Source organism: Anthonomus grandis, chromosome 7, assembly GCF_022605725.1.
Source record: "Anthonomus grandis grandis chromosome 7, icAntGran1.3, whole genome shotgun sequence".
Taxonomy (NCBI): Eukaryota; Metazoa; Arthropoda; class Insecta; order Coleoptera; family Curculionidae; genus Anthonomus; species Anthonomus grandis.
The window spans coordinates 10,406,118-10,434,108 of NC_065552.1; the positions used below are offsets into that span (position 1 = coordinate 10,406,118).

General features: G+C 32.8%; 1 protein-coding gene across 11 annotated transcripts in view; it reads left to right on the forward strand.

Annotated features, from left to right (window-relative positions):
- Window positions 1-22,334, forward strand: part of LOC126738352 (MAP kinase-activating death domain protein) — a 116,733-nt gene extending 94,399 nt beyond the window's left edge. For 6 of the 11 annotated variants that reach the window (XM_050443633.1, XM_050443632.1, XM_050443640.1 and 3 more), the window contains 4 exons: window positions 7,862-7,870; window positions 20,874-20,946; window positions 21,015-21,061; window positions 21,360-22,334. In XM_050443633.1, the coding sequence (XP_050299590.1) occupies window positions 7,862-7,870; window positions 20,874-20,946; window positions 21,015-21,061; window positions 21,360-21,878 (648 nt within the window). In that variant the 3' untranslated portion in view covers window positions 21,879-22,334. Of the gene's footprint in view, window positions 1-7,861; window positions 7,888-20,873; window positions 20,947-21,014; window positions 21,062-21,191; window positions 21,296-21,359 lie in introns of those variants that run through there. The other 5 variants (XM_050443638.1, XM_050443643.1, XM_050443641.1 and 2 more) reach the window with 4 other exon arrangements.
- Window positions 22,335-27,991: the final 5,657 nt, after the last annotated feature.

Sequence of the window (27,991 nt, forward strand, 5' to 3'; positions counted from 1 at the left end):
CTACCCCACAATGAAATAAATTTTGAATAAATTAATTTTATCGAATATCCTAGCTTCTGATAGTAATTTCACCTTATTTAATCCAGATGAACCTTATTTAACGTTATCAAATGTGTGCTTGGATATTGTAGAGTTTTTTGCATTATATATTGAGTGCACTATAAGCAGTATGAAAAATAACTACACGTCAGGGCACGATCTTGTACATTACTTTTTAATTTTCCGTTAAAAACATGTATAGTTCCTTCCTGTTGGAAATTGACAAGGGTGTGTCCAAGTTTACAGAAGGACCTGGAATTACAGACCGATCGTGATCCTAAGCAGCTTTGCTTAAGTCTTTAAGATAACGTTGTATGATCGGGTATTTCCATCGGTCCAGTGTCTTATTTCTACTTAGCAATATTGTTTTATCCTTGAGCAATCAATGCTTTCAAATCTCCTTCAACTTCCTCAATATATCAGTGATACCATTATTAAAATTATCGATCAGGTAGACGTGATGTATACTGACTTTTTAGGGTCTTCAATCGAATAAGTCACTAGATTGTGCTACAAAATTATATTATGATCTTTTAGTCGTAGCAAACCATCTTGTTTTTTACCTTACTCAATTTATATTTCACAGTGGTTTTAACTCAGAATTATATATGCCTTCCTCTGGTGTGCTTCAAGGGTCAAATCTAGGACACTACTGTTCTTCACACAGCAAAAAAGAATAATACTTCCATGAAGCATAACTGTTATCAGTATCTATAGAAAACATAGATCATTATTCTGCAATATTGTAATTAGTGTTAACTATGCTATTTCGTATAAAGTAATACAAAAATTTATAATTAATTAAGCCAAAAAATGCTTCTATAAATTTTACCCATTGCAGAACACACTGTTAATTTATGGAACTATTTAATGGAAATAATATGGACTGCTTGGCAGTACGAATGTTACAATATTCTACTATAATTTGAGATTTGCATTGTTAAAAAAGTCGTTGATGTGAATGCTCTGATTACCTTTTTTTGTAGATTATTGAACAAAATTAATAAAACAATTAATTTCACAACAGCTCTATAGGGGAACGTTTTTCAGCTTAGCATTATTATTAACAATTAATAATTAAGTAATATCATAAGGTGGGGTGAGATTGACCAACTTTAACTTTATTTCTTATATGTATAGTTTAAAGCTTTGCTTAATTTTTTCTTGTTTTTAACCATTTTAAGAACATTAAGAAAACATCTTGTCGAACTTGCATTTTCTTATTTATTTAATGTAACACGACGTTTCGGTTGGTAAGTATCTCCAACCGTTATCAAGTGTAAACTGACAGCAAACTACTATTCTATAGGCTTATATACTAGATGTGTGCAGCGATGTGGAAAGGGTGAACATGCGGAACAAGAGGACACGCCTCTCTCTAGATCCTACACTGTCCTGAGAGTAGAGGCTTCCAGATGTTGGGTACATCGACGCTTGGCTGGCTGAAGATCCCCTGATTCTGTGAAATGAAAACTGCCTCTACGAACTTCCTCTTCCGCCAGTGCTGTTCCTTGTGCAGAATCTTGGCTTCTGACCAATGGATATTGTGTCCATTATGCCACTCGTGTTCTGCTATTCCGGATTTGGAAATCTCTCCTCTTTGGGTCTAGCTGCGATGTTCCTTCACTCTGACTTCTAGGAGGCGCTTCGTTTCACCTATGTATGAGTCACCGCACTCACATGGGATCTGGTAGACGCAATTTTTGGTATCCAACAGGCCATCTGGTTTGGTCTTTGATACCACGCTTCTGATAGTGGTGCTAGATCTAAAGGCAGTTCTAATATTGTACTTGCTGGCAATGCGTCGGATTTGTTCCGATGTACCCCTAATGTAAGGTATAGGTAGAAGTCGGGTTGTCGTGGTGGCCTCATCTCTGATTTGATTTGAACGCGTCCTTTGGATGGTCCTACTTATCCTTCGATATGTGGACGACACCTTCATCATCTGGGACAAAGAGAAAAAAGCACTTCAGGAGTTTCTGCTTCACCTCAACAACTTCAGATCAAGTTCACGATGGAGACAGAGAAGGGCTTAGCTCTACCTTTCCTAGATGTCCTCGTTAAAAAGGTCGGTGGAAATCTACGAACTTCAGTTTATAGAAAACCAACACACACGGGCCAGTATCTTCACTATGAGTCCAACCATCCTGCAACCACCAAAGTAGGCATCATAAGATCCCTCTACAATAGAGCCCGAACCATCTGTAACCATCTGACGAGGATCTCAAGACTGAAGTGGATACCATCTACAAAGACCTGCAACTGAATGGATATCCAAAGAAGCTAATAAGTAGGACCATCCAAAGGACGCGTTCAAATCAAATCAGAGACGAGGCCACCACGACAACCAGACTTCTACCCATACCTTACATTAGGGGTACATCGGAACAAATCCGACGCATTGCCAGCAAGTACAATATTAGAACTGCCTTTAGATCTAGCACCACTATCAGAAGCGTGGTATCAAAGACCAAACCAGATGGCCTGTTGGATGCCAAAAATTGCGTCTACCAGATCCCATGTGAGTGCGGTGACTGATACATAGGTGAAACGAAGCGCCCCCTAGAAGTCAGAGTGAAGGAACATCGCAGCTGGACCCAAAGAGGAGAGGTTACCAATCCGGAATAGCAGAGCACGCGTGGTATAATGGACACAATATCCATTGGTCAGAAGCCAATATTCTGCACAGGGAACAGCACTGGCGGAAGAGGAAGTTCGTAGAGGCAGTTTTCATTTCACAGAATCAGGGGATCTTCAGCCAGCCAAGCGTCGATGTACCCAACATCTGAAAGCCTCTACTCTCAGGACAGTGTAGGATCTAGAGAGAGGCGTGTCCTCTCCCCAACTCTTTTCACGGATGACTTTCCTTTCCACATCGCTGCACACATCTAGTATATAAGCCTATAGAATAGTAGTTTGCTGTCAGTTTACACTTGATAACGGTTGGAGATACTTACCAACCGAAACGTCGTGTTACATTAAATAAATAAGACAATGCAAGTTCGAAAAGATGTTTTCACTGTACCATTGTCTACCACCTTCAAAATACACTATTAAGGTCCAAAGAGTAATCATTTAAGACTAGTTTTATATAATAGTTAAGAATGTCCACTTATTTTTAAACAAATAAATCTCACACTATAAATGAGCTGAGATTGATCACAGTTATTTTATAGTAGTGGTGCTTTGAAAAGAAAGTGAACAATCTCAGCTCTTGCCATTTCGATCAAACAGAGGTTGTATTGATCACACTATGCTTGTAATAGCTTTGTTTCAAGCACGATAAAGTACGGTTTTTGGGTGGCATTTTGAAGTTATTCAACATATTTTGCTGCCTAGTCAAGGCAGCCGTCACTATAGTTTCGCTGCACAGCTGAAAATTACGTTTTACAAAGGTTCACTCGGGGCTTGAAACAAAGCTAATATCTTCGTTTATTTATATAGAAAAAGAAATTTTTCAAAACTAAAAATTTCATTCAAAATATTAAGAGAATGGGTTTTAATATTCTTCATCAGAAATCATCTCGAATCTAGTAATAACACAATTACTACCTTAAAGGGAACCGTAGATATGTCGTTTTCAATAATTTGGAAATTCTTCCTAGATCCTGCTGATTTGAGGCCTTGAACCTAAATCTCCCTTCTTATTATAACATCTTATTATGCAGAGATATCGACATTTAATTTTTATTCAATTTAACCAGAAATAATTTTCTTCTTCATGTTGTTTTCTAATGTAAGACATAAGTATTTAACCTTCTTTTCATCTTTGTTAATTTATAACCTTATTTTCGCTGTCATCTAATTCAAAATTTTAATTTCCATCATCGTCACTAGACTCCTTATATGTTTTCAGGGCTGAAACGCTTTGGCCTGTTTCAACTGCTAACAGTTTTCTTTTACGTCGAGATTTATCAGAGCCGAAATTGTATCTTAAGTTTTTTAAAGTATCGAAATATAGCACTTTGTTCTCCGCCTGATCTTTTAATTTTATGTTTACTTTTGAAATTTAGGTGGTTCTTAAACTCTTGCTTTAACAGCTTGTGAAATTAATTTTTTTAGAAAGCTATTAACCAAGTCAATCCTTTTGTCTACAAAACTTTTAACGAACATTCTCAAGTACATGACGTTTAGGGAAGAATAATGGCTATTAATTCTTTATATAAAAACGCCGATTGTCCACCTGTTTTCTTAATTTTTCTCCCATAGAACTGGTTATTTAATGTTCCGTAGGACAACCCGTGTTTTTTTACGGTTTTTCTTAGTGGCAATCCATTTTCCAGTACATCGAGCAACGCCTGGTTAATTTGGTCTTCATGAAACTTACCATACGTTCTACTGCCTAATTTTCTTTTATATGTATTTTAACTATAATTGTCAAATCTGTAAGAAATATTTAACATTAATTTCTTAAGCGTATATAACGTGGCGATTAATCACCTGATCAATATCACCCTAGTTAATATTATTCGATATCTTAGCGAAATACTTAAAACTACTATCGCAATATCTTACAAAATAATTCGACTATACTAAAAACAAAGAACTTATCTCTATTTTTTTCTTTACCATCAAATGTACCAGAACTATGAAAGTAATCTAAAAATTAAGGTTAATTTTAAGCACAAAGAAATAATGAATGCCACTTGCAGCATATATTTTCATTGTTGCCGGTTGTATCTGCATATATTCAATGGCAAATGATCAACGTCACTCCGGCCGATCAATCTCACCCATGAACATAACAAATATACCTGGACTGCTAATGCGTATGGCCACGATTCCCAAAAATGATCACTGCCTGGTGGCCGCCATTTTTATAGTGGTTATGTCCTGTTGATGTTGGTCACTCTGAACATTTTTAGTGTCGCCAACAAAAAATATATTAAATAACGGTAATGAAGTTGAGGACGATGACGTTTAACGTGTGAGTATAGCGGATTGCCTAGTTTTTGGCGATTTGTAAACGACTATCATCTGTAACAGGCGATATAGCGTACTCCTTATTTAATGCGTGGATAATGTATCACCATCCTTATTTAAACGTATTAGGTTCACTGTTTCTTAAAACCAAATTTTTGTAGATTGTCAGTCTGTGTTTATGATAGAATAATATATAGAGTTTGTTATTTTTACTATATAAACCCTTGCTAATTACACACTCTCATAAAATCATCTATATTTTGATTTTTATAGATGGTTGTACCTATTAATGTGGAAACACTATAGATAGAAGGAAAGTAAAAGTCGTAATAGTAAAAATAGAAAGAAAATAAAAGTTCTAACTGAATTTGCTAAGTAAATACAAGCAAACATTTAATTGAAGATCATCATTTTCATGGTATTTAGATTTATAAGTTTCAAGATTATCAGAATAATAAAACAAATATTTTAAAGTGCATGCATCTACCTTAAGTTAATTGAAACGTTGTCTCATTTTAGGTGAGGAATATTTTCTTTCATACATTTTAACGAAATTCTTAAAGAAGTACAAGAAAAATCACAGATCTAAGGCAACTCTCTTAAATTCACAACTAATTGTAACTTTCTATTTTGTATCTGTAAACATAATCCCCCAAAAACTTTAATTTTGTTTCCCTACAATTGGCACAACTGAAATTTGTCAGAGTGACCAGCATCGAAAGGACACAATCGCGTAAAATGACGGTCTCCTATTTGTGGTCATTTACTTTTCATTAATTTGGCAGTACAGGTATATTTATTAAATGCGTGATCTCACCCCATTTCACGGTAATTAATAATTTATATTAAAAATAAGAATTTTCACTTAATTAAAAAAAGTTAACAGTTTATTAAATCACTAAGAAATTGTCCTATTACCCTAAAATCCTAATAAAGGTCTGCCAAAATCTTGTTCTTTCGCTAGTTATCTTATACAGTGCTTTCATTTCAAAACGAGCCACCCTAAGGACTCTTCAAAAAACACAACAATTTCATTTTAATTTTCTATTTGACAAAATTCGGCAATCACCTCCACAGCTCCAGCTAACCTCACTTTGATATGTCAAATGGGAACCCCATCGTGTGACACACCATTGTAAGTAGCATTAAAATGTCTATTCAAGAGTGCCAAAAAAAGACGTACCGTTGACGTACCAGCGAATAGTAAGTTAAAATGTCTGATAATAATGAATATTTTATCGACGTCATGCTTTGGTATCTCAAACGGCTACCCTACCACCCAACGGTGTACGACAAGTTTACAGACTTATAAACAGTAAGGGTGTAAAAAGGTGTTTAAAAAATAAACAATTTAATCAGTCCACAGAATTTATTTTATTAAGTGCTCAAAATGTGCTCCGTCAATCGCGAGACAATAATAAAGTCCGTTTTGAAATTCCACATGCGTTTGTCCACTAATATCTTTACATTTGCGAGTAATTCGATCCTTTAAATCGTTAATTTTTTTAGATGGGTTTTTATATCCTTTGCTTTTTAAATAGCCCCAAAGTAAAAAATCTAGTGGTGTTAAGTCTGGCGACCATGTGGGCCATTCAATTACACCGCGCCTGCTAATCCATATTCCTGGAAACTATGCTATTTAAAATGCTAATTACTGCAGTGTTATTTTTGTACCTATTAGGTACTGCAAACAATTTTGGGAGGAACTTCAAAATAGCATTAGTTGTTTTCTCGCAAATAATAAACGTATATTTTTGAAAAAATATTTGGACTCAATGAAAACGTATTACCATGCGTTTTTACTGGTAAATCGATTTAACTTACGTCAATTTTTTTGGCGAAGTAAGATGGAAAATCGTTTGCCATTTAAAATAATGTGTGACACTATGAGGCAACCTAGGTAGGTTAAATTTACCTAAGTTAAGAAAATGTCTTTTATTACCACACATTTTGCTTACTTTTCGCCTATATGTCAACCGATTTTATTTTTTTCGGCTTGCTTAGATAGAAGAATGTATGCCCTTTTTTAATACAAAAGTTTGAAGTCGATAAAATATCTATTATCCCAAACATTTTTAGACGCTATATGATGCTGGTACATTAATCGATTTAATTTTTTTTGGCACTGTTAAATACACATTTTAACGATGTCTCACATGATTTAATCTTTCTTATTTGACATATAAAATTGAGGTTAGCTGGAGGTGAGGAAGTGATTGACAAAACTTTGTCAAATATAAAATTGAACGTCTCTCTGTATATCTAGATTGACGTGCTTTTTTTTGTTTTTTTTTTAGAAGTTATTAAGAGTGGTTCGTTTTAAAATGAAAGCACTGTATATACTTATATGTATATAGTTCCACATACAGTGGCACCACATACATAAAGCTCTGAACTAGTCACTCCTAGATACAAAAGCTTTTGATGAATTATGTAATGGTTTTTATGTTTGATTTAATTTTTCACAATCAATAAGAAGGAAATTAACATTTCTCCCTTAACCACTCCGATTTATGGTTTCAGTTTGTTGGTCACTGTATATCTATCTTGTATGTTAGAATTTCTTAATAAATTATGCTATGAACGAAATCATTAAAATGAAAATTTCTACTAATAGTAACGTTGTTATATTATAGTAAAATTAGTAAAATTTTCTGTACCTATTCCAATAATTTTAATAAAATTATTTTTTCTAAAAACAGACCTGCGTCACCAATTATTTATATAATTTGATGATTAAAATAAAACATATAATAAATTAAGAAAGAAACCTCAAGAAAGCCCTAAAGCTTAATGGGAACTTTTGAGATGGTCCAAAAATATATCCGTCCAAAAATACTAACTGTTTGTTATTTCTTTCTTGTTCATCTTGTCCACGACGAAACGCTGCTGCTTTCAGGACTTTGAGGTATTACATTAAAAATGGTCTGTTAAGATTGGTCGTTAGATTTAGTTATATAGTTTTTGTTTAGTTAGCCGCTTTCCCTGTAGACTTCCGCTATATAAACCCTAACGCACTAATAGAGTGCCTAAAAGTTCTGACCGCATTTAACTTGAAAAGTTTCAATTTTCCCCACACGTTAACACTGAACCCAAAATTAATTAATGCGTAATTCAAAACATTATAATACACTTTTTTTTAAAGAAATTGAAACTTTTTAAGCGCTTACGCACAACTAACTTAGAAAATGTGGAATTACTAACTAAACTAAAAATAAACAAAATAAAAATAGTGTCCGGGTGAATTGTAGACAACACGTAGCAGCTTTTTGCGGGTGATATTCTCGCATGGCAACTGACACAGACTTTATTTTAATTGCACTATCCGTCACCAAATGTTAATTTTTTTTACACCGTTACACCATTAACACCGTTAACACCCTGTATAATCAAATTTAGGTCTTTTAAACCATCTCTAAAGTTGCCTAGGGCTTTTAGCATGATGGCGGATTTTTTTTGTTGGTGCATGTTGTTTTTGTGCTAGATTATTTAGAGTGGTGTGTACGTGTTTTAGATATAGAGCCTATCATATAAACTAAACTTAAGAAAATTCTAAGAAAAAGTTTTACCTTGTTATATCAATTAAGGGGGTAAATTAAATAAAATGTCTATTTCAAGCTAAAAAATTGCAAACTGCCGAATTGTCCCAAATTCCTAAAAAAATATTTCACTTTAGGATTTAAAAAAAAAATTAAGTAATTTTGTAAAAAATACAATTTTTTATAGTACAGTTACTACTCAAATGTTACTAAATAAATAATAACATCGTTCTATAGTAAATATTTATATGATAAAATACTTAATATTTTGCAGGCTAAAATTCATACATTAAGTAACATTAAGTTAAGTATTCGATAAGCAGATGAAGCAACGCCAGCACTAAACATAAACCTACGACATAAGCACGTAAATGTTAAATTTACATCGTGTTTTAAAAAAAGGCTAAAGCCTATTTTTTTACGTTAACGGAAAGAGAATGTAAGATAAGAAGAGGAGTTAATCACATGTATGCCAGATGGCATCATCTTTAGAGAACGCGACTACAGCGGGCTTGTTGCAGCCATTGAAACTATTCGAGAAATAATTATAATTAATCGACATTGCAGGTATTTACGATAGTGACTGAGTTATGAAAAATAAATATTCAAATATTCAAAGGCGGAAGATTTACATTTGAGGCATGCAGGTACTACTTCATGACCAATATATCTCGTCAATTATCCTATATATCTAGCAAAACGAGTTTTCAAGTCTTTTTGAGCATATTAAAAGAAATACAATTTTTCTCATCCATCTTTACATTAAATTTCATATTTCTCACTGCTTTTTCATCTGATATTTTGCCTTTGGATAATAAAGGGTGTCCCAATAGGAACGCACGTTTTGAATTGCGCAGCATTCTTTTTTTATCGCAGTATGTCAAAAAAAAACTGAAAAGAATAATGTAAACAGTTTGCAATTAGTAGCCATGGAACGATATACGGTCGAACAACGAATTATTATTGTTAAAACGCTCTACAAATATGGAGAATGTTTTGCGGAAATAGTTCGTAAATTGCGGGGCATTTTTGGTCGACACGATGCACCAAATCACACGACCGTCCAAAGACTAATTCATAAATTTGAACAAAATGGTTCTGTCGTGGATGTAAAAACACCAGTGCGTAGCCGTTCTGTTGAAAATATTTCCGCAGTGCGTGAAAGTGTTGGCGAGAATCCGGGAACATCTATCCGTCATCGTGCACAGCAGTTGCACATTTCGAAGAGCACTACCCACCGAATTCTAACAAAAGATCTTCATTTACATGCCTATAAGATTTAATTGATCCAAGAATTAAAGCCAGTGGACCATGCGACGCGCCGTACATTTTCTTCTTGGGTATTGCAAAAACAACAAATGGATGTCGATTTTTCGAAAAACAATTTGTTTACCGATAAGGCACACTTTCGCCTTAATGGTTTTGTTAATAAACAAAATTGCCGAATTTGGGGCGAAGAAAATCCTAGAGTCATTCATGAGAAGAAAATGCATCCATTAAGAGTCACTGTTTGGTGCGGACTTTGGACAGGTGGAGTAATTGCACCGTACTTCTTCGAGGACGAGGCTGAAAATGCAGTTACCGTGAACAGCGAACGCTATCGTAATATGCTCACTGAGTTTTTATGGCCTCAATTAGATGGTATGGATACGGGCGGTATGTGGTACCAACAGGATGGTGCGACATGTCACACTACACGTGAAGCAATTCAATTGTTGCAAAGAAAGTTTCCCGGTCGTGTCATATCATGGAATGGAGACCAGAACTGGCTTGCAAGATCATGCGATTTAACGCCTTGTGACTTTTTTCTTTAGGGTTTTTTAAAATCCCTCGTATACGCTAATAATCCAACAACAATTCCACAGTTAAAAAACGAAATTAGACGTATTATTAGCGAAATTAGGCCGCAATTATGTGAAAATGTAATTGAAAATTTCTCAAAACGAATAAGAGTCACGAAAGTCGAGGCGGCCATTTGCCAGATAATATTTTTCACGTTTAATTGCAGTGTATTAGCTTTACATTAAAATATAAATAACACTCATAGGGATCATAATATATAAATTTTCCAGAAAAGAAAACAAAAACCAAACTATCACCTGATTAAATTAAATGATTGTGAGAAAAATTCGGTAAATTTTTCCGAAGTATTTCAAATATAGTTAATAAAATCAGTTAGGATTTTCTTCAAGAGGATTACAATGATGTTCTATATTATAACCTTTCACATATTTCCTATAGTTAGCGAAATAAATTCCATAAACGGGTATTTCACCTATATAATAGTGAATTATACGGGTAAAATACCCGTTTTGAAAGATATACAAGCACCTAATTTATAAACGGAACATAGTTTACTGTGAAAAGATGTTATTTTAGCCCTAAATAACACGCGCGCCCTGAATTTATAACGGATTTCGAAAAAAGAAGTAAGTAATTTTTTTTATTGGTTACATAACAAACCCGCTGTCGTTGTCCCTGGTTGGCCTCGAGCAAGAGGAAGAACGGACGGACCTATTCTAAAATGTTAATATTTTAATTATTGTTTGCAGTTTGTTGCGCGTATGCAGCACGTTTTACAAACTTTAATAAACAAAAACTTTAACTTCTACAAAAAAAATCAAAAGCTCTTCGAAAAATATAAACTCCGAAAGAATAGAAGGACATTTTAAAGTAGTCCACATGTAAAATTTAATACAAACCTTTCCACTGCTCATCTTCCGCTACTTCTATTGGTTCTACATAATCCATATCAACTTCAGGTAAACTAATAGTAGGCATTTTTGCATCCATTGCAAGTCTTTTTTTGCGTCTGCAGTAAGTTGCAGAATATTTAAAGTCTTTATATCTCTTCATTTTTTAAAGCAAAATAATAAATCCCAATTATTTCAAGCAAAAAATGAATTAATATTAAGTAGGTTATGTTAAATTAAATATTTTTTCTTCCTCTTATTCTCTCTACCTTTGTTTTTCATCTTCTTCTTTAAACTCTTAAAAACATGGTAAAAAGCTCCCTCTACAGCGGAAAATGCTCAACACAGACGATCAGGCAATGTAATAGCTTTGTCTAGCTAAGGAAAGGTACAGCACGTGTTGTTCGGCTCGGTTGCGCAGTAAATTTGTTTACGCCACTGCCAAAGCAACGGGATCGATCGCCCCGATTTGCATATAAACAGTGCCGTTGCGTTAATTCTTATATTTTGTTTTCTGTGCCTTTTAGTGTTTATGTCTTTTTAGAGTGAATAAGGCGCGCTACTGTCGCTAATCGCGCGTTATTAGGGGACAAAATTTGGCGCAGCTTTGAAACAGATGGTGTACCTTTCCTTAGCTAGACAAACTCTACCCATTCGCTTACTATGAGGGAGCGTTGATCTTACTGGGTTTTTGATTCGAAAAATTGTACACGTCTGCACGTCGTTGTTTTAAGTGTAAATTACTACTACTACCATCTATATTAAAAAAATACGTAAAAATAGCAGTGTTTTACAACAGTTGCGATACAGGTGCAGTACGTCGAAGTTTTGTCGAAAATAAACGTCGTTGCAAAACCAACTAAATTTTTCACTGAAAACAACGTTGAAATTAGTGAAAATAATAGTAATCTCAACTTAGGTGACTGTAAATTGTTACTTGGAAAAAGTCCTAAAAAGAAGAAAATAAAAAAAAAATTAAAAATATATTTTTTTGAACACAAATACATTTGGACAAGCTTACAAAAATATTACCAGAAGTTGTCTTTGAGATAATTTATATAAATTACATGTGGGACTTCTTACAGTTTATTTTTTAAACCTTAAATTTATAAAGAAGTGCTCAAAAACTCATTCATATAGTTAAATATTACATTATTCTATACATAAAAAAGTAAAGAATTATGCTTAAATTGTAGAAATATATTAATAAATCAGGAGGGCTATATGGTTTCAAATAGTCTTTTTTTTTTCATGGGGCATACCTACATTAAACGATGAAAAAGTAGAGTTAAAAGTTAAGAATATGGCAGTTACTATAATGCATACCGAGAGGTACTTTGGAAGTGGTTGATGCCACTGGCATAATTTATGCACCATCACGATCAAAATTATTTAGGACAAGATAATAAGATCTGTTCACCCCATTTATTACAAAAAACATATCAGCCCTGCTTAAGTGAGTCACCTCATACTCAGTCTATTATAATTATTATCTCTAATTACTGACACTATTAATCTTATCTCTACAACACATAATACTTTCCCTGTCTATCATGAGTACTGCGAATAAGTTTAGGCAGAGAATATTATTACAAATCAATTTACTCTGGCCATTCAATGTTTGTTTCATTCTTTTCATAAACTCATCAATGCTGCATTTCCAAATGAACTTGATTAGAAATACAAATTCACTTATTATTATGGATTAAGTAGAAACTCATTTCCAAGTAAACTCACTTGAAAACAACGGACAGACAAATGTTGACCTGAAGTTAAAAACCTATTCTTAATATATACAATATTTTATAATTAGGTTTTACCACAATATTCAAAAATACAAAAAAAAATAAAGGGTGAAAAGAAACTGGGTATATTTTAAACCATTTATTTTAAAATAGTGAAATATAGTAGACATTAGGAAAATTTGACACCAAGCACGGACAGTTAATAATTCCTGGCTTTTTCTATAATATCTTATATGTTTTTAATTGTCAACCATTTAACATATAAAACATTAAGTTATTATTGTAAAATGCAATTAAAAACAATAACAAATTACACATTTGCCTTTTGAAATTAGTTTTTAACAATTACAGATAATAAACTTAAAAATCTACAATTAATATAAATAAATTTACAAATTACATTTAAGAGACCTGTAGATTTTCTCCAGTTTGGTTTACGGAAAACAGGCTTTTATTTTGAATGATTAAGTTATCAACAAGTAAACTATGTAATATAAGACTGACTATTTTACACAATAAAAAATGAAAACTTTTAAGAATTCAAAACTAGAGAAACAACATTGACAGGTATGACTGTCATTTATGACAATGGAAATATCAGCTGTTAATATCAACTGCCAGTATCGGTGGCGCCGCTCTTTCTAGCCTTTGGAACTACTACTTGTCAAGTGACAAAAATATGGTGTGCTATCATTTGGCGTCTCTCTTATTTTACTTTCTCTATGCGTTAAGCATTAAACGTTAATCAATTCTGTGTAAAATTATGATGCTTTACTTACGTGGTGGTTACCTATGATACTTTTACATTTATAGGCTTACAACATTGAATGCTTAGAATAAGCCTAGATGCAAACCATAGAAGAGGTGTTTAAGTTCACCATGTCAAATCGATTTTCCAATTTTTCATACAATATATATTTTTACTTCTTTCTCCAGTGAAAATTTTTTTAATGTGTTGTATTTTCTAATAGCTAAAAGTGTATTTCTTAAAATTTTCTTTGCTCTCTAATAATATATACTTTAAGACGAATCAACAAACTTCCCGGAATTAAAAAATATTTTTAGCAAAAAAGATAATGAAAAAAAAATTGGCAACATACAATACCTGATATATTTATCCAATTAAATCTCCCGGCGAAAATTACTACGTTGCAATTCAGTGGGGGAAATTTTACGATTTAAAGAAGCCATGTTATAAATATTAATTATTATTAGTGATGCGTATAATATATAGTTATTAACCGAATTTTGCTCATTCTCTTGCCTTATAATCAATAATGCATCAATATATTACTATTACAATAATTTATTAAAACATGGTTTCTTTTGTTACATTTAAGTAATCACTGGTAACGTGGAATACTAAGCATGTTGATCAACAAAATATCCCCTGTGTAGCTGCTACGTTCAATCCAAAAGCCAATTCTAGTGTATTCAAAGTTTATAGGTCATCAAATAGAAAAAGCAAACTTCAGAACATTAATTATGGATGAAATTCTCCATGTAGCTACTATTGGAGATTCAGATTTTAGCAACGATGGTGTAAAATACGCTTTCTTTTGGTATCCTAATTCATAACGAGAAGTTTATTTAAGCATAAAAATGAACACATAAAAAAACAATATGACAATCAAGCATCTGATTCAAAACGTGGAAAAACTAGTAGTAGAACGCTAAAGTGAAATAAATGCAACTGGGCATGCACAGCTGTCAATTTACACGTATTAGCACCATTACATCTCTCGAATGACAATATTATTGAAAGCCGTAAAAGAACGAGTTTTTATTATTTCGGGCTTTTGTATATTTTTGTGTCCTGTAGTCGGTAAGCATAATGCGAATGGCAATGATGACGAGTCTTGATTTAAACAAATTGCTAATAGACATTATTGGTACATCGGACGCAATAATTTTTAGTAGGGTCAAATGACAAAATAAAGCTGACAAACGAAATTTTGGGTAAAATGCTAGATCAATAAAATGCGATTCAAGTTTGTAAGTAGAACCGGACTTGTCAACGCACAGTTTTATGTCATATGTGGTGTCTAAAGTGATTTTATCTAACACGAAATGGAATAACCGAATGCCATAAGACAAAATTGCAACCGCTTAAAGGCAATTTAAAACAATGATCGCATAGTACATAATCACAGCATATGCATAACATACGAGTATTAACGTATATTTGACAAATTCATAATTCTTATCCAGACTTGATATTATACTAATACAAAATATAATTTTAAATTGAAATTATCGCAAAATTTATTTGCAAATCTATGACGAAACTTATCGTTTTATTACCACTATAATTTTTCGAGTTTCTTTTGGTCGTTGGGAAAACAACTGCAATATATGCCTGAAAGTTTGTTAGGAATTTTGCTAAAAAAAGTTATTAATGACCCTTAAGGTTTATGCTGTGTAATTTTGAATTTATTTAAGTGTTATGTTTATGTTGGTAACAATATAATAAATAACAATTTACGCAAATATGGCGATTTACCTGTTTTTAAGATTTTTTAAACAAAACAGTTAACAGATGGCTCTGAAGCAAAGTTCTTGTTAATTATAGGTTGTCATTATGCAACTGATAAATTGCTGATAAATCATAAAAATAAATAATTATATAAGTGTTTTAATTTGATGCAGCAATAAAATACCCTAAAGATTACAAATAATAGAATAAAGAATACCTACTATCAAGCATAAAACTATTGAAATATACAGACTATATTAAAAAGTAATTAAATGAGAAAAACAGTTATCATAAAAAGAAAATCTTGAAAGCCAAGGCATGCAAAGAGACAAATGAAGATAAATGAGACCAAAAGGAAAAAAATAGTTTTGAATATTTATAAACAAGCTAAACACTTTGAAACCATTTACATATTTTGCTTATTTTTAAATGTTAAGATTGTTAGAACTAATTTGTATATTTAAAAAAATAAACGACTGCATCAAGCTCTTAAGATCCTGAATCGCCTAAAGGTTAGTATGGTTTATAGGTTTTATTTATTTATTTGAAAATGCCCTCGACGAATCTTGATATAGGAACAAAAAACTTTTTCTTAAAAGATACTTTGCTTTTTGATCACTTTTATTATGATAGAGACATCCTTAAATAATTACTATTTGTTTCATAAATCTTTAAAATTATTAAATATGTGTAAATAAGTAAAATAAAGTTTTTTTTTAAATGTTTTACCTACTCTCATACAGGCGCGTTCTAAAAAAAAAAACAAAACAAACACACATTAGTTTCATGTGTGGTCAAATAGGCTGATTTTTAATTACAAATCTCAGCATCCTAAACATATGTCTTTATGAGCATAAAATCTAAAAATCACTTGAAATTACCCCTATCAAACATTAAGTAGGCTAAGCCATCAGACTTTTGGAACAGCAAGTTTAGTCTATTATACATCTTAAAATGAATAAATCTCCTACAGCCAGCGAGTAACCATATATCTGTTATCCTAGCTTACCATTAAAGCCTTTTCTTTCACACCACAAACTAATTAGCTTACGTAACCATCAAAAAAAATAAGGAGCTTAATCGCCTTTCTTTGGTGACTACAAATTAGAGTGCATAAAAAATAAGCATAGTTTTGAGGACCACAAGTTAGTGAGCAAAGGTTTATTATCTGCGATTCGAATTTAGCCCAAAAGAAATAGGCTTTTAATAGAAAGAGGGACTGGAAACTAAAATTTTATATGTAGCCATCTTAAAAAAGTCTAAATTAAGTATTATAATTAACAATTAATAAATGATTTTCTTCTGTACTATACAGGGTGTCTCACGACGAATAGACGCGATCGATATTTCGGAAACTAATTTTTCAAAAATTTTGAAAAATAAAGCCCTGGGTGCGAGTCCCATACTTGGCATGGTCGTTTGTTATGTCCGTTTTAGTTTAAGTACTTAAAAATTATATATAGAGGTTTTTCGTGACTAAATAGGTTAATAAATAAATAAAAAAAAAATACAAGCAATACTGACATTTCTGTTATAATCCATTATCTTACTGCCGCTTCTAGCGATGACTATGACAACCGTCATGGCCAACTAATCAACGATCCTTGACCCGTGTTTCTATGCGGCTTTTAATATTATCTAATCTATCTATCAATTTTTGGATTTAGAATCTATCAATTTTTGGACTAGATAACCTTATATAAAGTTAACCTTATTTTTAATTATGTTTATGAAAAAATTATAAAAATGGGGAGTTTCCATTTAAAAAAAATGACTTTTAATGAATTTTTACTTTTAATTTTTAAGGCTAGTTTTTGACCCCCCTGTATCTTTTTTTTAGCCGAATTTTAAAATAGTCCTTTAACGTGGTCCTTCCTTTAAAATAAAACTAAAACTAACCAATAAATAAAGGCTACTAAAAGGGAGTAATCGCTAATTTTGTTGGGGCTTATAAAGATAGTTTTTCACATAAAATTAAAAATATGTCAAAAACGGTTACACTTAGGTATAGGACATTATACACAAAATATACCTAGAATTTCACGTGGAAGCCAAAAATGTAAAAATATATAGGGTGTTCCGTTTAAATAACGAAGTTGACACCTACTTCCGGTATAACCGGAAACCTCACAACTGTCAAAATATTTTAGTTGTATGGCCCCCATTGACTGTGCCATGTTGCCAAATTTTCAAAATTTTTGAAAAATAAGTTTCCGAAATATCGATCGCGTCTATTCGTCGTGAGACACCCTGTATAGGTCACATCATAAACAGAAGGTTCCTGATTACCGTATTTTTTAGTTTTTATTAAATGCAAATAAATCACCAATAAATTATAACTTTACTACGCTTTACTACGTTTAAATTTTAATAACCCATAAAAATGGACTGTATTATATAATATTGCATGAGAGTGGATAGTGATAAAGTGTTCTTATCGATATACCCCCACCTTGAAAGAATAACTTACAATATAAGAAAAGAGCATGAGCCATTTTGTTGTCCCTTTTATGTAGGCATCCCGATTATGTAGTGGAGATTCTGTTATATACCTAACTAAAGCCTCATGCCGCAAACTCTCCTAAGAGGATATGCTGTATAGTGAAGACTAATAACCATACTATTTGGCCTCACTACCTCTGTATCCAGTTCCTCTTTAGAGAAGAAAGCTCCACCTTAAGTACCCATGGACTCAACTAGATTCTCTTTAATATTGGTCCAGTCGGTGGCCTTCGGGTTTTTCTTAAGGAGCAATTTCTACTTTTCCGAGTTGATTTTGAATTAAACCATCCTATGGTCGGACATAGTTATATCCTCTGATACCCTTCAGTTTTTAACTCTATACGCAAATAACCGTATTACTAGCGTTCTTTCGATAACCTCTTGTCAAATTCGATTTTCAAAAGTCGGTTTCGCATTTTCGTTTGCTACTTCCAGGTTTTCTGATACTACATATTTAACTTTTTAAATTTTTCCATCGGGGAAAGTTGTACATTATCATACGGGAGATATAAACTACATATTGTTTGCTACATTTCTTACAAAACAACTTGTATTTGTATTGTTTCCTTCCACATCAGCTATAATTTTGAAGACGGTGGCTCTTAATCCTCTTATTTGTTCCCTGAAAAGGTAAAGCTCTTATGTGAATAAAATTTTTCCAGTCTTACCAGTCATGATGCTCGCCAATTTTACCGTGGTATCTCGACTATGTAAATGATTGTTTTGACTTACCTTCAACTGCTCCTTGAAGGACGTCTATAGGTATAGGATGGTCTCACCCTCGGTTAAAGCTTTCTCTCTGGTGGCGTGAGACTTCGCCTAAAGTATTCGGCCTAGCGGGCGTTCTCCGAACGATCACTCGAAAAGGACATTCTGACAGTAATAGTGACTAGTTCAAAGCTTCGACTTGGCCTCCTGGAGTCGAGCAGCAACCTCCCTGCTAACCATAAAGGTTAAGTCTTTCGATCTCCTCTTCTGTCGGGAGCTGAGGACGTTTTATGTTAAGTGTTTTCCTGACATAATCTGAGTCTGGCCGCTCCGGTGTCCTTAGAGTGAAAACTGTTTCCACCGACCATGGGGCATCAGATGATCTCACCGCGGTGAAGGTGTGACCTTCCTTGGTTAGTAATTGACAGGATCTCAAAAGCCATTCTCTTAAAGGCTCATCCTCTATTGCGACCAGAAGCCAGTCAATCTCTCTAAGACCAGAGTTTCAGGAATGGAGCTTGGCCTTGGTGTTCCTCATCTTAGAGATCAGGTGAAGCCTTAGGCGGTCCGGTCCGCCTTCTCTTTGGTGATCTCCCCATTCTATCTGTCTGACCAAAAAATTCACCTAGTTTGCCTTGTTGACAGCCCCGCTGTAGAAGCCAGAGCTGGGTGAATCATTTATCCCTTGTAACAGTCTTAATTGGGTGTTGCTCCTTAGGAAAGGAGCATACCTATATGGGCATCCTTTTCGACGATAGTTCTGCCTTATTGCCTAGGCTTCTTATGCTGGCAGCCAGGCGAGGTGTCCTGGGTGGGTGGTTCTCTAACAGCGGGTAGCAGGTGAGACGTAAATATGATAATTGGCTTTAGCTTTCCCGCCTGTGAATGTATTTTGTTAGGGCGGTGTATCTGAGGAATTAAAGAAGAGTCACACCGCTGGAAGTTGAATACACCAACTTGTGGGGGAGCACCACGAGTTGATGTATTTCAGACTTTTCCTTTTAGGAGGATTCCATAACAGCCACTGAATCCACTCGATAATTGCAGAAGAGTCCTACTATAGGTGCTATCTGGCATGACTGCATCCGCCAATATTTTTCACTAATAATTGAAAGAGCATCCGCTGGCTAAGGCAAGGATGAGCCCGTATATTAACCGATGGCCTAAAGTAGCGCCTTAAACCTTAATTGTTACGTTACCACTAACGTTGTTACATTGGTAGAGCTTAGCTCTCTTAGCTCTGCTCTTCCTCATAGGTTATATCGAACACCCTGCATTGTCCCCTCCTTCTATAAGCTTTGGAGTATTTAGACAATCATTTTGGACCCTATTAGCTTACACTAGGTGTAAGCCATCCAACGTTTGACTAGACGGACTTTAGAGTACAAAAATCAGACAATAATTCCAAATAAATGTTAACAATATGTAAAGAAATTAATAAAATTGCAACAAAATGTAAAATGAGATTGGAACAAATTGCAAATAATTATAACCACCATTTGTCCCAACTCTGGTAAATAGCTTAGTTAAAATGAGTTTTAACTAGCATTATAAAGGTCTCTCTAGCCAAAAGTAAGAATGTTTTGTATTATTTTATAAACAAGTCGTGGGTTTTTTAAAGCACGAATTAAGAAATTAAAATTGTCCTTAAGCACATGGAAAGGCGATAATTTGCCTACTAGAACTACTTTTTTTTAAAGCAGGGCATATTTACAACACTAGATCAATAGACTTTACATAAATGTACTCACATTTGCTTATAGATGACCGAAAAAGCATTTTATTTTAGATGCGAAAATGTATATTGATTTGAAATAAAGCAACTATTTATCTATTTATATATTTATTTCCATACATCGTAAGGAAAAGGAAAGGTAATCGTAAAGGAAGTTCCCACGATACTTTTTTAAACTTTTCTTTTAATTTCTCTGACTAATTTCCTGTTATCATATCAGTTTTTTCCTTTTTTTACTTATAATTGATCAACCGATTTTAAGATAAATAAGTGACTGTTTGGGGATCTTGCGGGATTAGCCTGTTCTGGTTTAGCCTGATGTTTGGTAAGCGTGACCTCTAAGAGTTAGGTTGGTTTATATCGGATCCCGTCCATTTATTAATTAAAATACTTAACGACAATATATTAAAATACTTAAGAAAATTAATATTATTTAAGGATGTGTCTTATTAGTCATCCAAAAAAATAATTTATAAAATTAATAAAATACATAACTATTTAAATATTTTGCAGTTTTTCGTCAGGTTATCTCATATAAGAAAATGCTATACACAAAAAGGCAGCATTTTCATTATAGAGGAATTTAGTAAGTTACTTTTCGAAGATTTGTTAATATGAAGTAAGGCAATTTAAATTAATTATTTTTAATTGTAGATCCAAAAACACGCCAAGTACTACAAAGAAAGTATAAATCTCCTATGGTAAGCAGAAAAAAAATATTATCACATCCATTTTTTATTTTAGACATCTAGAAGTTGGCAATTTGTATACATATGATTTTGCTATTTTTACGTTTACATGCATGCAACTATTACTTTTTTTGTCTTATAGGCTTGCCAGATATTACGTTGTTTTTACAGGATTTTTGCAAATATATTAGCTCATCAGCTAAATCAGCTACCATTAGGAGCATGACCATTATTTTTGTTTTACGTGTAAGATTTATTTGTTTAACCCCTAATTTACAAGATTACACTTAATTTTTTTTTTAATATTTAGGCAGACCAAATTTGTTATTCGGTTCTCTGCGTCTTCTCTTACATGGCGGCAGGTAAAGAGGGCAAAGAAAAATTCCAAATGCCACATCCACCACCTCAAAAACCCCAATCACAGCAACTTAACCTTAATACAATTCGAACAACTGCCGAAACCATACAAGAGAAACCTGATGAGGTTAAACTTACCAGCCCCGACCTAAGAAAACCGATGACAAACTCAGAAGATACCAAACTGCAACACCAAAAACTTTTGTCCCATATTATGCAGCCTTCGTCTCAGCCTCAGTCGGTAGCAGGAACTCCAGTTGGAGGACCACCCTCATACCCACCACCTGCTTTGCCTTTAGGAGTGCCACCTCCAGCACCACCCCCTGGGCCTAAAGTGCTCTCCAGCCAAATGTCCATGCCTGCACCTCTTAAGCCTCCTCCTATACCGAGTAGAAGTTCGGTGCCATTTAGACAGACCTCTCTGGGGCCTCCTATAGGGCAGCCGCCTCCTCCCCCTCCACGCCCAAAGTGATAAATTAAAGAACATTCAAAAGCTTTGTAGGATACGGGCTTCTTGTCTTCCTTGAATTTAGTGTATGAAGATCAAGACATATTCTGTGGTTTAAGAAATTTTTATTGTAGATAAGATTGGAAAAAATAAATTGTAAAATGATTAAACAAAAATAGAATTGATCAGTAAGGTATATTCAATTTAGGAAAAGAAATGGGTGCAAAAACACATTTTGAAAATCTTGCCACCTATAAATATTTTTGATTATTTACCTGTTTTCTTATTTCAAATACATTATTCGTAATTAAACTGCTTGGTGAGTTACCTAACTTATTATATGTAAAAGAAGTGTTGTAAATGTTAAAATTTAAAAGCAATATTACAGAAATATATTTGTTTTTATTTATTTCAGTATACATTTTTGTAATTATCCTATGTTTGTTTTGTATAAAATATAATGTGACATATTATAAAAGACATTGGCATTTTTTTTTATATTTTTAAGTTATAATAAATTCATTTAACATATCTGTTATATTTTAAGTGGCTGGTTAAGTAGCTAATTTATATTATAAAAATAAAAATAAGATAATAAATAAGTATAATTTTTAAAATGTTTATTTTCATATGGAAATTAAAATTTTGTTTTGCTATTACGCTAAAAAGACAAATATTTATTATAAAGTTTTCTAAAAACTTTTTGAACGCATTTAACAGATTAAATAATTCCCTTCTATTGGTCAAATTTCACGCCTTTAAGTTTTTGAAAAGAGTATTTTTTATTGGTTTAAGCTTGGTCGATCACAATGTATTCGAATCAATAAGTTTTTGGCTAGTAGCTTTTGTGTGTCATTTGATATTACAAAGGATGCATAATTGTTTATAAAGAGTATCATTTTTTTTGTAAATTGACGACTTTTAATTTTTTTTATCTACTGAATCAGAGTATCAGTATCAGTTATTGCATCATAATTTACCTAATATTTTTAAAGACAATAAAATAAATGTTTTGAAGTAATATCCAATAACTAAATTTTTGTAGTGGTAACTTGTTTGGTAACACTATAAATTTTAATTAACCTGTGTAAAAAAGATTAACAATAAGGGATCTATAAATCCCTGTCGGCATGTTATATTGCAGAAATATTGCAGCAATAATTCTTTTTATATATTACTTCTGCAATATGGTTACAATATTACAGTAACATTGCATTTAAAATATAACAAATATTATATTACATGTTTATTGCTACAATATTGCACAAATAACATAGCAAATGCAATATTGCACATACATTGCAAAGCTAATAATGCACATGCAAGGTGTTCATTTGAAAATTTCCCATCACGGATTTATCGAAAACCACTATTTAAAAAAAAAAAACGCCGAAAAACGTCAAAAGGTTTGTCAACGGGAACAACTTTCTAACCTAAAATTACTTCACCCCCTTTCACCCTCTGCCCCCCAGGGTCATCCCCTTAAAAATTTTAAATGGCGAGGAGTATCGAGTAATAGCTTGTTTATAAGGTTTTCGAAGTCTTTTATTTTGACGTTTGATTTTTTTTTAACGGTCGATTCGTTTTCGAGAAAATTAGAACAATCTTTGTTTATCTTAATTTGTTCAGATAGAAAACAAAACCATGAAAATATCAGTTTTTATTTCAATAAGTGTTCAAAATGTTTATGGCCGTTTTTGACCAAACAATGATATAGGCGATGTTCAAATTCCTGACGGACATTTTTAAAAACATGTTTTACAAACTTTCAAGTTGGGGAGTAAACACAATAGAATTCAAATGACCCCAATAAAAAAAAGTCCTGAACCTGAGCTTAGTGTAGTACAGGTTATCCTCTACCTTTTTTTAAGCTTCAATCGTAATAGAGTTCCAACATACTGTAAGAAAACAACATCTGGTAAAGTCCAGTTCAGAGATCTATTAGAATCTTTGATGTGTCGCAGATGCCGCACTAAATAGTCCGTGCGTCTATGTCGTATTTGTTGTCGCATGATATACACGTTTAAATGACAAAATTTCATATAATTTATCTATGAAATCATTTTAAATATACGTAATACCCCATGTTTTACCCTATTTTTTATTTTTCTTTCGAAAATGTCCATTTTTAAAAAGAAAATAATATCACAAGAAAATAATATCAAAAAGTTGACCGCGGACTAAAATCCAAGCATTTTACAAATCATTTTAATTACTCGCAGCACTCATAGACTGTCACCTCTTTTTAGCTAGTCTATTAAACAAAGATAAAACACCTGCGATCTGGCGATTCCTACTTTGGGTTGTGCAAGTGATTGTGTATCTCTCTCTATCCCACTGATTTTGAGGATTACGGAGCGCATATTTACACATCCTCCTAGGCTATGGCACCGGGGTGCTGAAATCAATGAGGATGTGTAGTAACCGTTCCACTACAGATGCTCCCAGGTTTCGGCACCGCGCTTTTCGCGATGTTATTTGCTGCTATTTTAAAAATGTTAACAGGTTTGTGATGATATAAACAGCAAGAAAATAAAATAGGCATAAGATTTGAGACTTACGAGATTGATATATTATATTAAGGATTTTTTAATTAATTTTGTACATATTATTATATGTAGGAGTACAATTTTTTTTTTAAAAGCTAGTGAATAGAAATAGAATTGGAAAAACTTTTATCATATTATGCCTTTTAAAATAATTTGGTGTAGATTTTTTATATGCTGCATCTCAATTAAAGAAAGTACTTATTAGGAAGATACAATAAGTTTTAATATACAGAATTTTTTTGACCAAATTCTTATAGTTTTTTATTTATTTGATTAGTAAAAAAAAACTTTTGAAACTTGGAATGAGTCAATAAGTCTATAAATACTAATATTTGCTATAAAATTGACAGTTGTAATCAAAATGGCGGCTGGGCGCCATCTTGAAAAATAAATTTAAATGGAAAGGGGAGTCACATTGAAGGGGAGTGGGAGGGACATTAAAGATCCGCACAGTACAGGGTGGCCCAAATTCGAGCATCATCATTGGGTTCTCGCAAATCGTAAAAGAGGGTTAAATTATGGCAAAAAAATTCCGTTTAAAAAATTTGAAAAATCCGGATACGTTCGGAAATCCGGAAAAAAAAACAACATTTGTAAAAATCTTACCACTTAACCACCCTGTATTTAAATTTTAAAGAAAAATAAACTTTTTGAGATGAAATAATTGCCCTGTATGATGTGCAATTTAAATAAAAGCAATACGTATGTGATTTAAACAAAATCTTATTCGTTAATAAACCACAATTGAATTATAAAATACGTGATAATTTTCACGGTACATCATACAATATACAGAGCAATTATTTTACGTCTTCTTAAAAAATTTCATTTAAATCACCCTTTAGGATATATTGCAGCAAATAATAACGCTAACGTCTAAGTTATAGCTTGGATATTTCATAACCTATTTCTTTTTAAATTGTCTTGTTAACTCAATTATTAAAATAGACATATTGATAATTATAATGTAATATAGCAGCTATTTAAATAAAAACATTTTTACGTTGAATCTTATGGAAAAAGTCTAGATAATGCAATACTTTTTTGGCGAAGTGAATTCCTCATCCTCAAAATTCCCTATGTACCAATTTCGAACAAAATTAAAAAAGCACCAAAGAGCCCTAATCTTACTACCCTTATTGTTACAATGATTATGTATTTTTTATTCGGAAAACAAAAGTTAAATCCAAGTTATTTTAAAGGACATAGTATGATAAACGTGCGAGTATGCCTATTCCCTAAAAAAATGTAGGTAGGTATACTCCTTATTTATACAAAATTATTAATAAAAACCCTTATTATATATCTTTATGAATCAGTTTTATTTTTGTTTTGGATTTTCTTGCTGTTTTTATAATCGGAAACACGTTAAAATTTTAAAAATAACAGCAAATAACATCGCGAAAAGCGCGGGGCCGAAACTTGGGAGCATCTGTAGTTGAACGGTTACTACACATCCTCATTGATTTTAGCACCCCGGTGCCGTAGTCTAGGAGGATGTGTAAATATGCTTACGGGGCCGTACCCAGATAAATTTTTGAACTGTTTTTGTGTTACCTTCGTCGTGTTTTTAAAGAGATCTTTAAGGATCAATCAATCAATCAATTAGTTCTGTTGAATGGGTCTATCACCTTTAATAGTTGGGAGGGGGGTCATGTGAGGTTATTATTATTTGATGAGTTTTGCCGGTTTTGCTTTTTACACGTTTATAAAAGTAAAGAGAATTTTGTAGCGTTTTATTTTTCTATTTCTTATGTTCACTAACGCTCCATTGATATTTCATTAATTTCAATAATTATATTAATAATTTCAGTCAACTTCACATCGTGATGTCAACGACACATTACTACTGTGACGCATCACTCTCCTGGTTTAATTATTCATGCTTTCTGTTGACGGTCCGTCACTCTTCTGGTTGGTCTAAATTAATGTGTTCTCTGATTGGATTGACATTGACAGCTCAGGGAGAGGTGGGGTCGTAACTTATTTAGTCGGTACTGCATCCATTTTTCGACGACTTGTTCCCGTGTCGCAGGTAGAAGCGCACGTAAAAGGCCAGTTTTTTATTTCCGAAATTTGTGAAGCAGGAAGTGGTCAATATGGTTTATAATTTATAGTCCTTAATCTTGTTCCTTTAGGGAACTGTTTATTTCATAATTCTGGTGCAGGATGCCCAAGATTTTGATGGATAGATAATGAAACTTAGCAAGGTGAGTGTCACATTTTGAACCCCATTCATTTTTATCGGCAGTGAATACAATGGCAACCGTTGTTTTAGGGTTTTACTTTTTGTTTTACGTTTTCCTCTTTATTCTTCTTCAATTGTTGATGGCTGCAGGCTTTTGATTTCCCCGGGAAATTGCTGAAAGCGGTGGAGTTGGAGCCAGAACTAGAGCTAGTATTAGATATTCCCAGTCCGGATAGCTAAGCTACAAATGGCATACATTCACAGCATCGATTTTGAAGGCTAGCCGTTCATTTCTTGGAGGAATATACACGTCAGTTTATTCCATTTATTTAAATATTACTAACCATAGATTTGTCTCATTTATTTAAATTTTTATTAATATACCTTTTATTTCAATTTAACCTTACAAATATTTAATTAATGTCATAATTTAATATGTCAATTTCTTATCTATATTATTAGTTATTTCTTGTTCAGTATTTTTCAGTACCCTTTTTGGTAATTAAGTAGATATAACACGGTTAAGGCTGATATGCCTTAGGTAAAAAGGTTTATGAATTTTCCCTGCGTAATACAAATATATACTAAAAACTTTAATAATTGCAATTTATTTTTCAAGTGCTGAAATCTACCTAGTAGCGAAATCATAATTTAAATGTTACTTTTGTCAAATTTATTTTTATCATATCAACATTATTCATATTTTAATTCATAATAAATTATTAACATTTAACAGATTAGAACATGAGGTGTATACATATCTTTGATGTAAATATAATTTGGTTGTATTGTTAAGATATTTTTTTTCGCCTCTTTAAATCTACTTTATCCAGGGTCATTTAATTGTTAATTGAAACCTATATACCAAGTGTTTTTCTTAGTTTTTTTCATTTATAAAAAAAAAACTAAGTGGCGCCCTCTTATTTAATAGTTATGATCAAGTTTAGATTCTTTAATAGCAAGTCATAAGTGAACCTTCAAATAATCCCAAGCCTCCAATAATTCTGAGCTACCGTCTGCAAACTCTTGGCAAAATAGTAACACTGTACAGTTAACGCCACAATTTGACCTGGGAAAATAGGTAGAAAAATTTGGCAAATGAAGAGGAAAATGTGAAAATGAACAAGAAAGACAATAACATTTGTGATGAAAACAATAAGAGTGATCTGGACAGTGATTTAGACTCATATAGTTCTGATGGTTCATTTTCTAGTATTGAGGAAGCAGAGTAAGAAGCCGGTGAAGTGAAAGCTACAGAGGAAAATCAAGGGGTTTTAAAACGTAATTGTTTAAGTACAGACGCCAAACAAATTTATCTAAATCTCTTTAACAATCTAAGGAATGATCCTCAGTTCACAAATGGCTGTAGTGCTTTGCAAAAAACAGCGTTTTTAACAGGG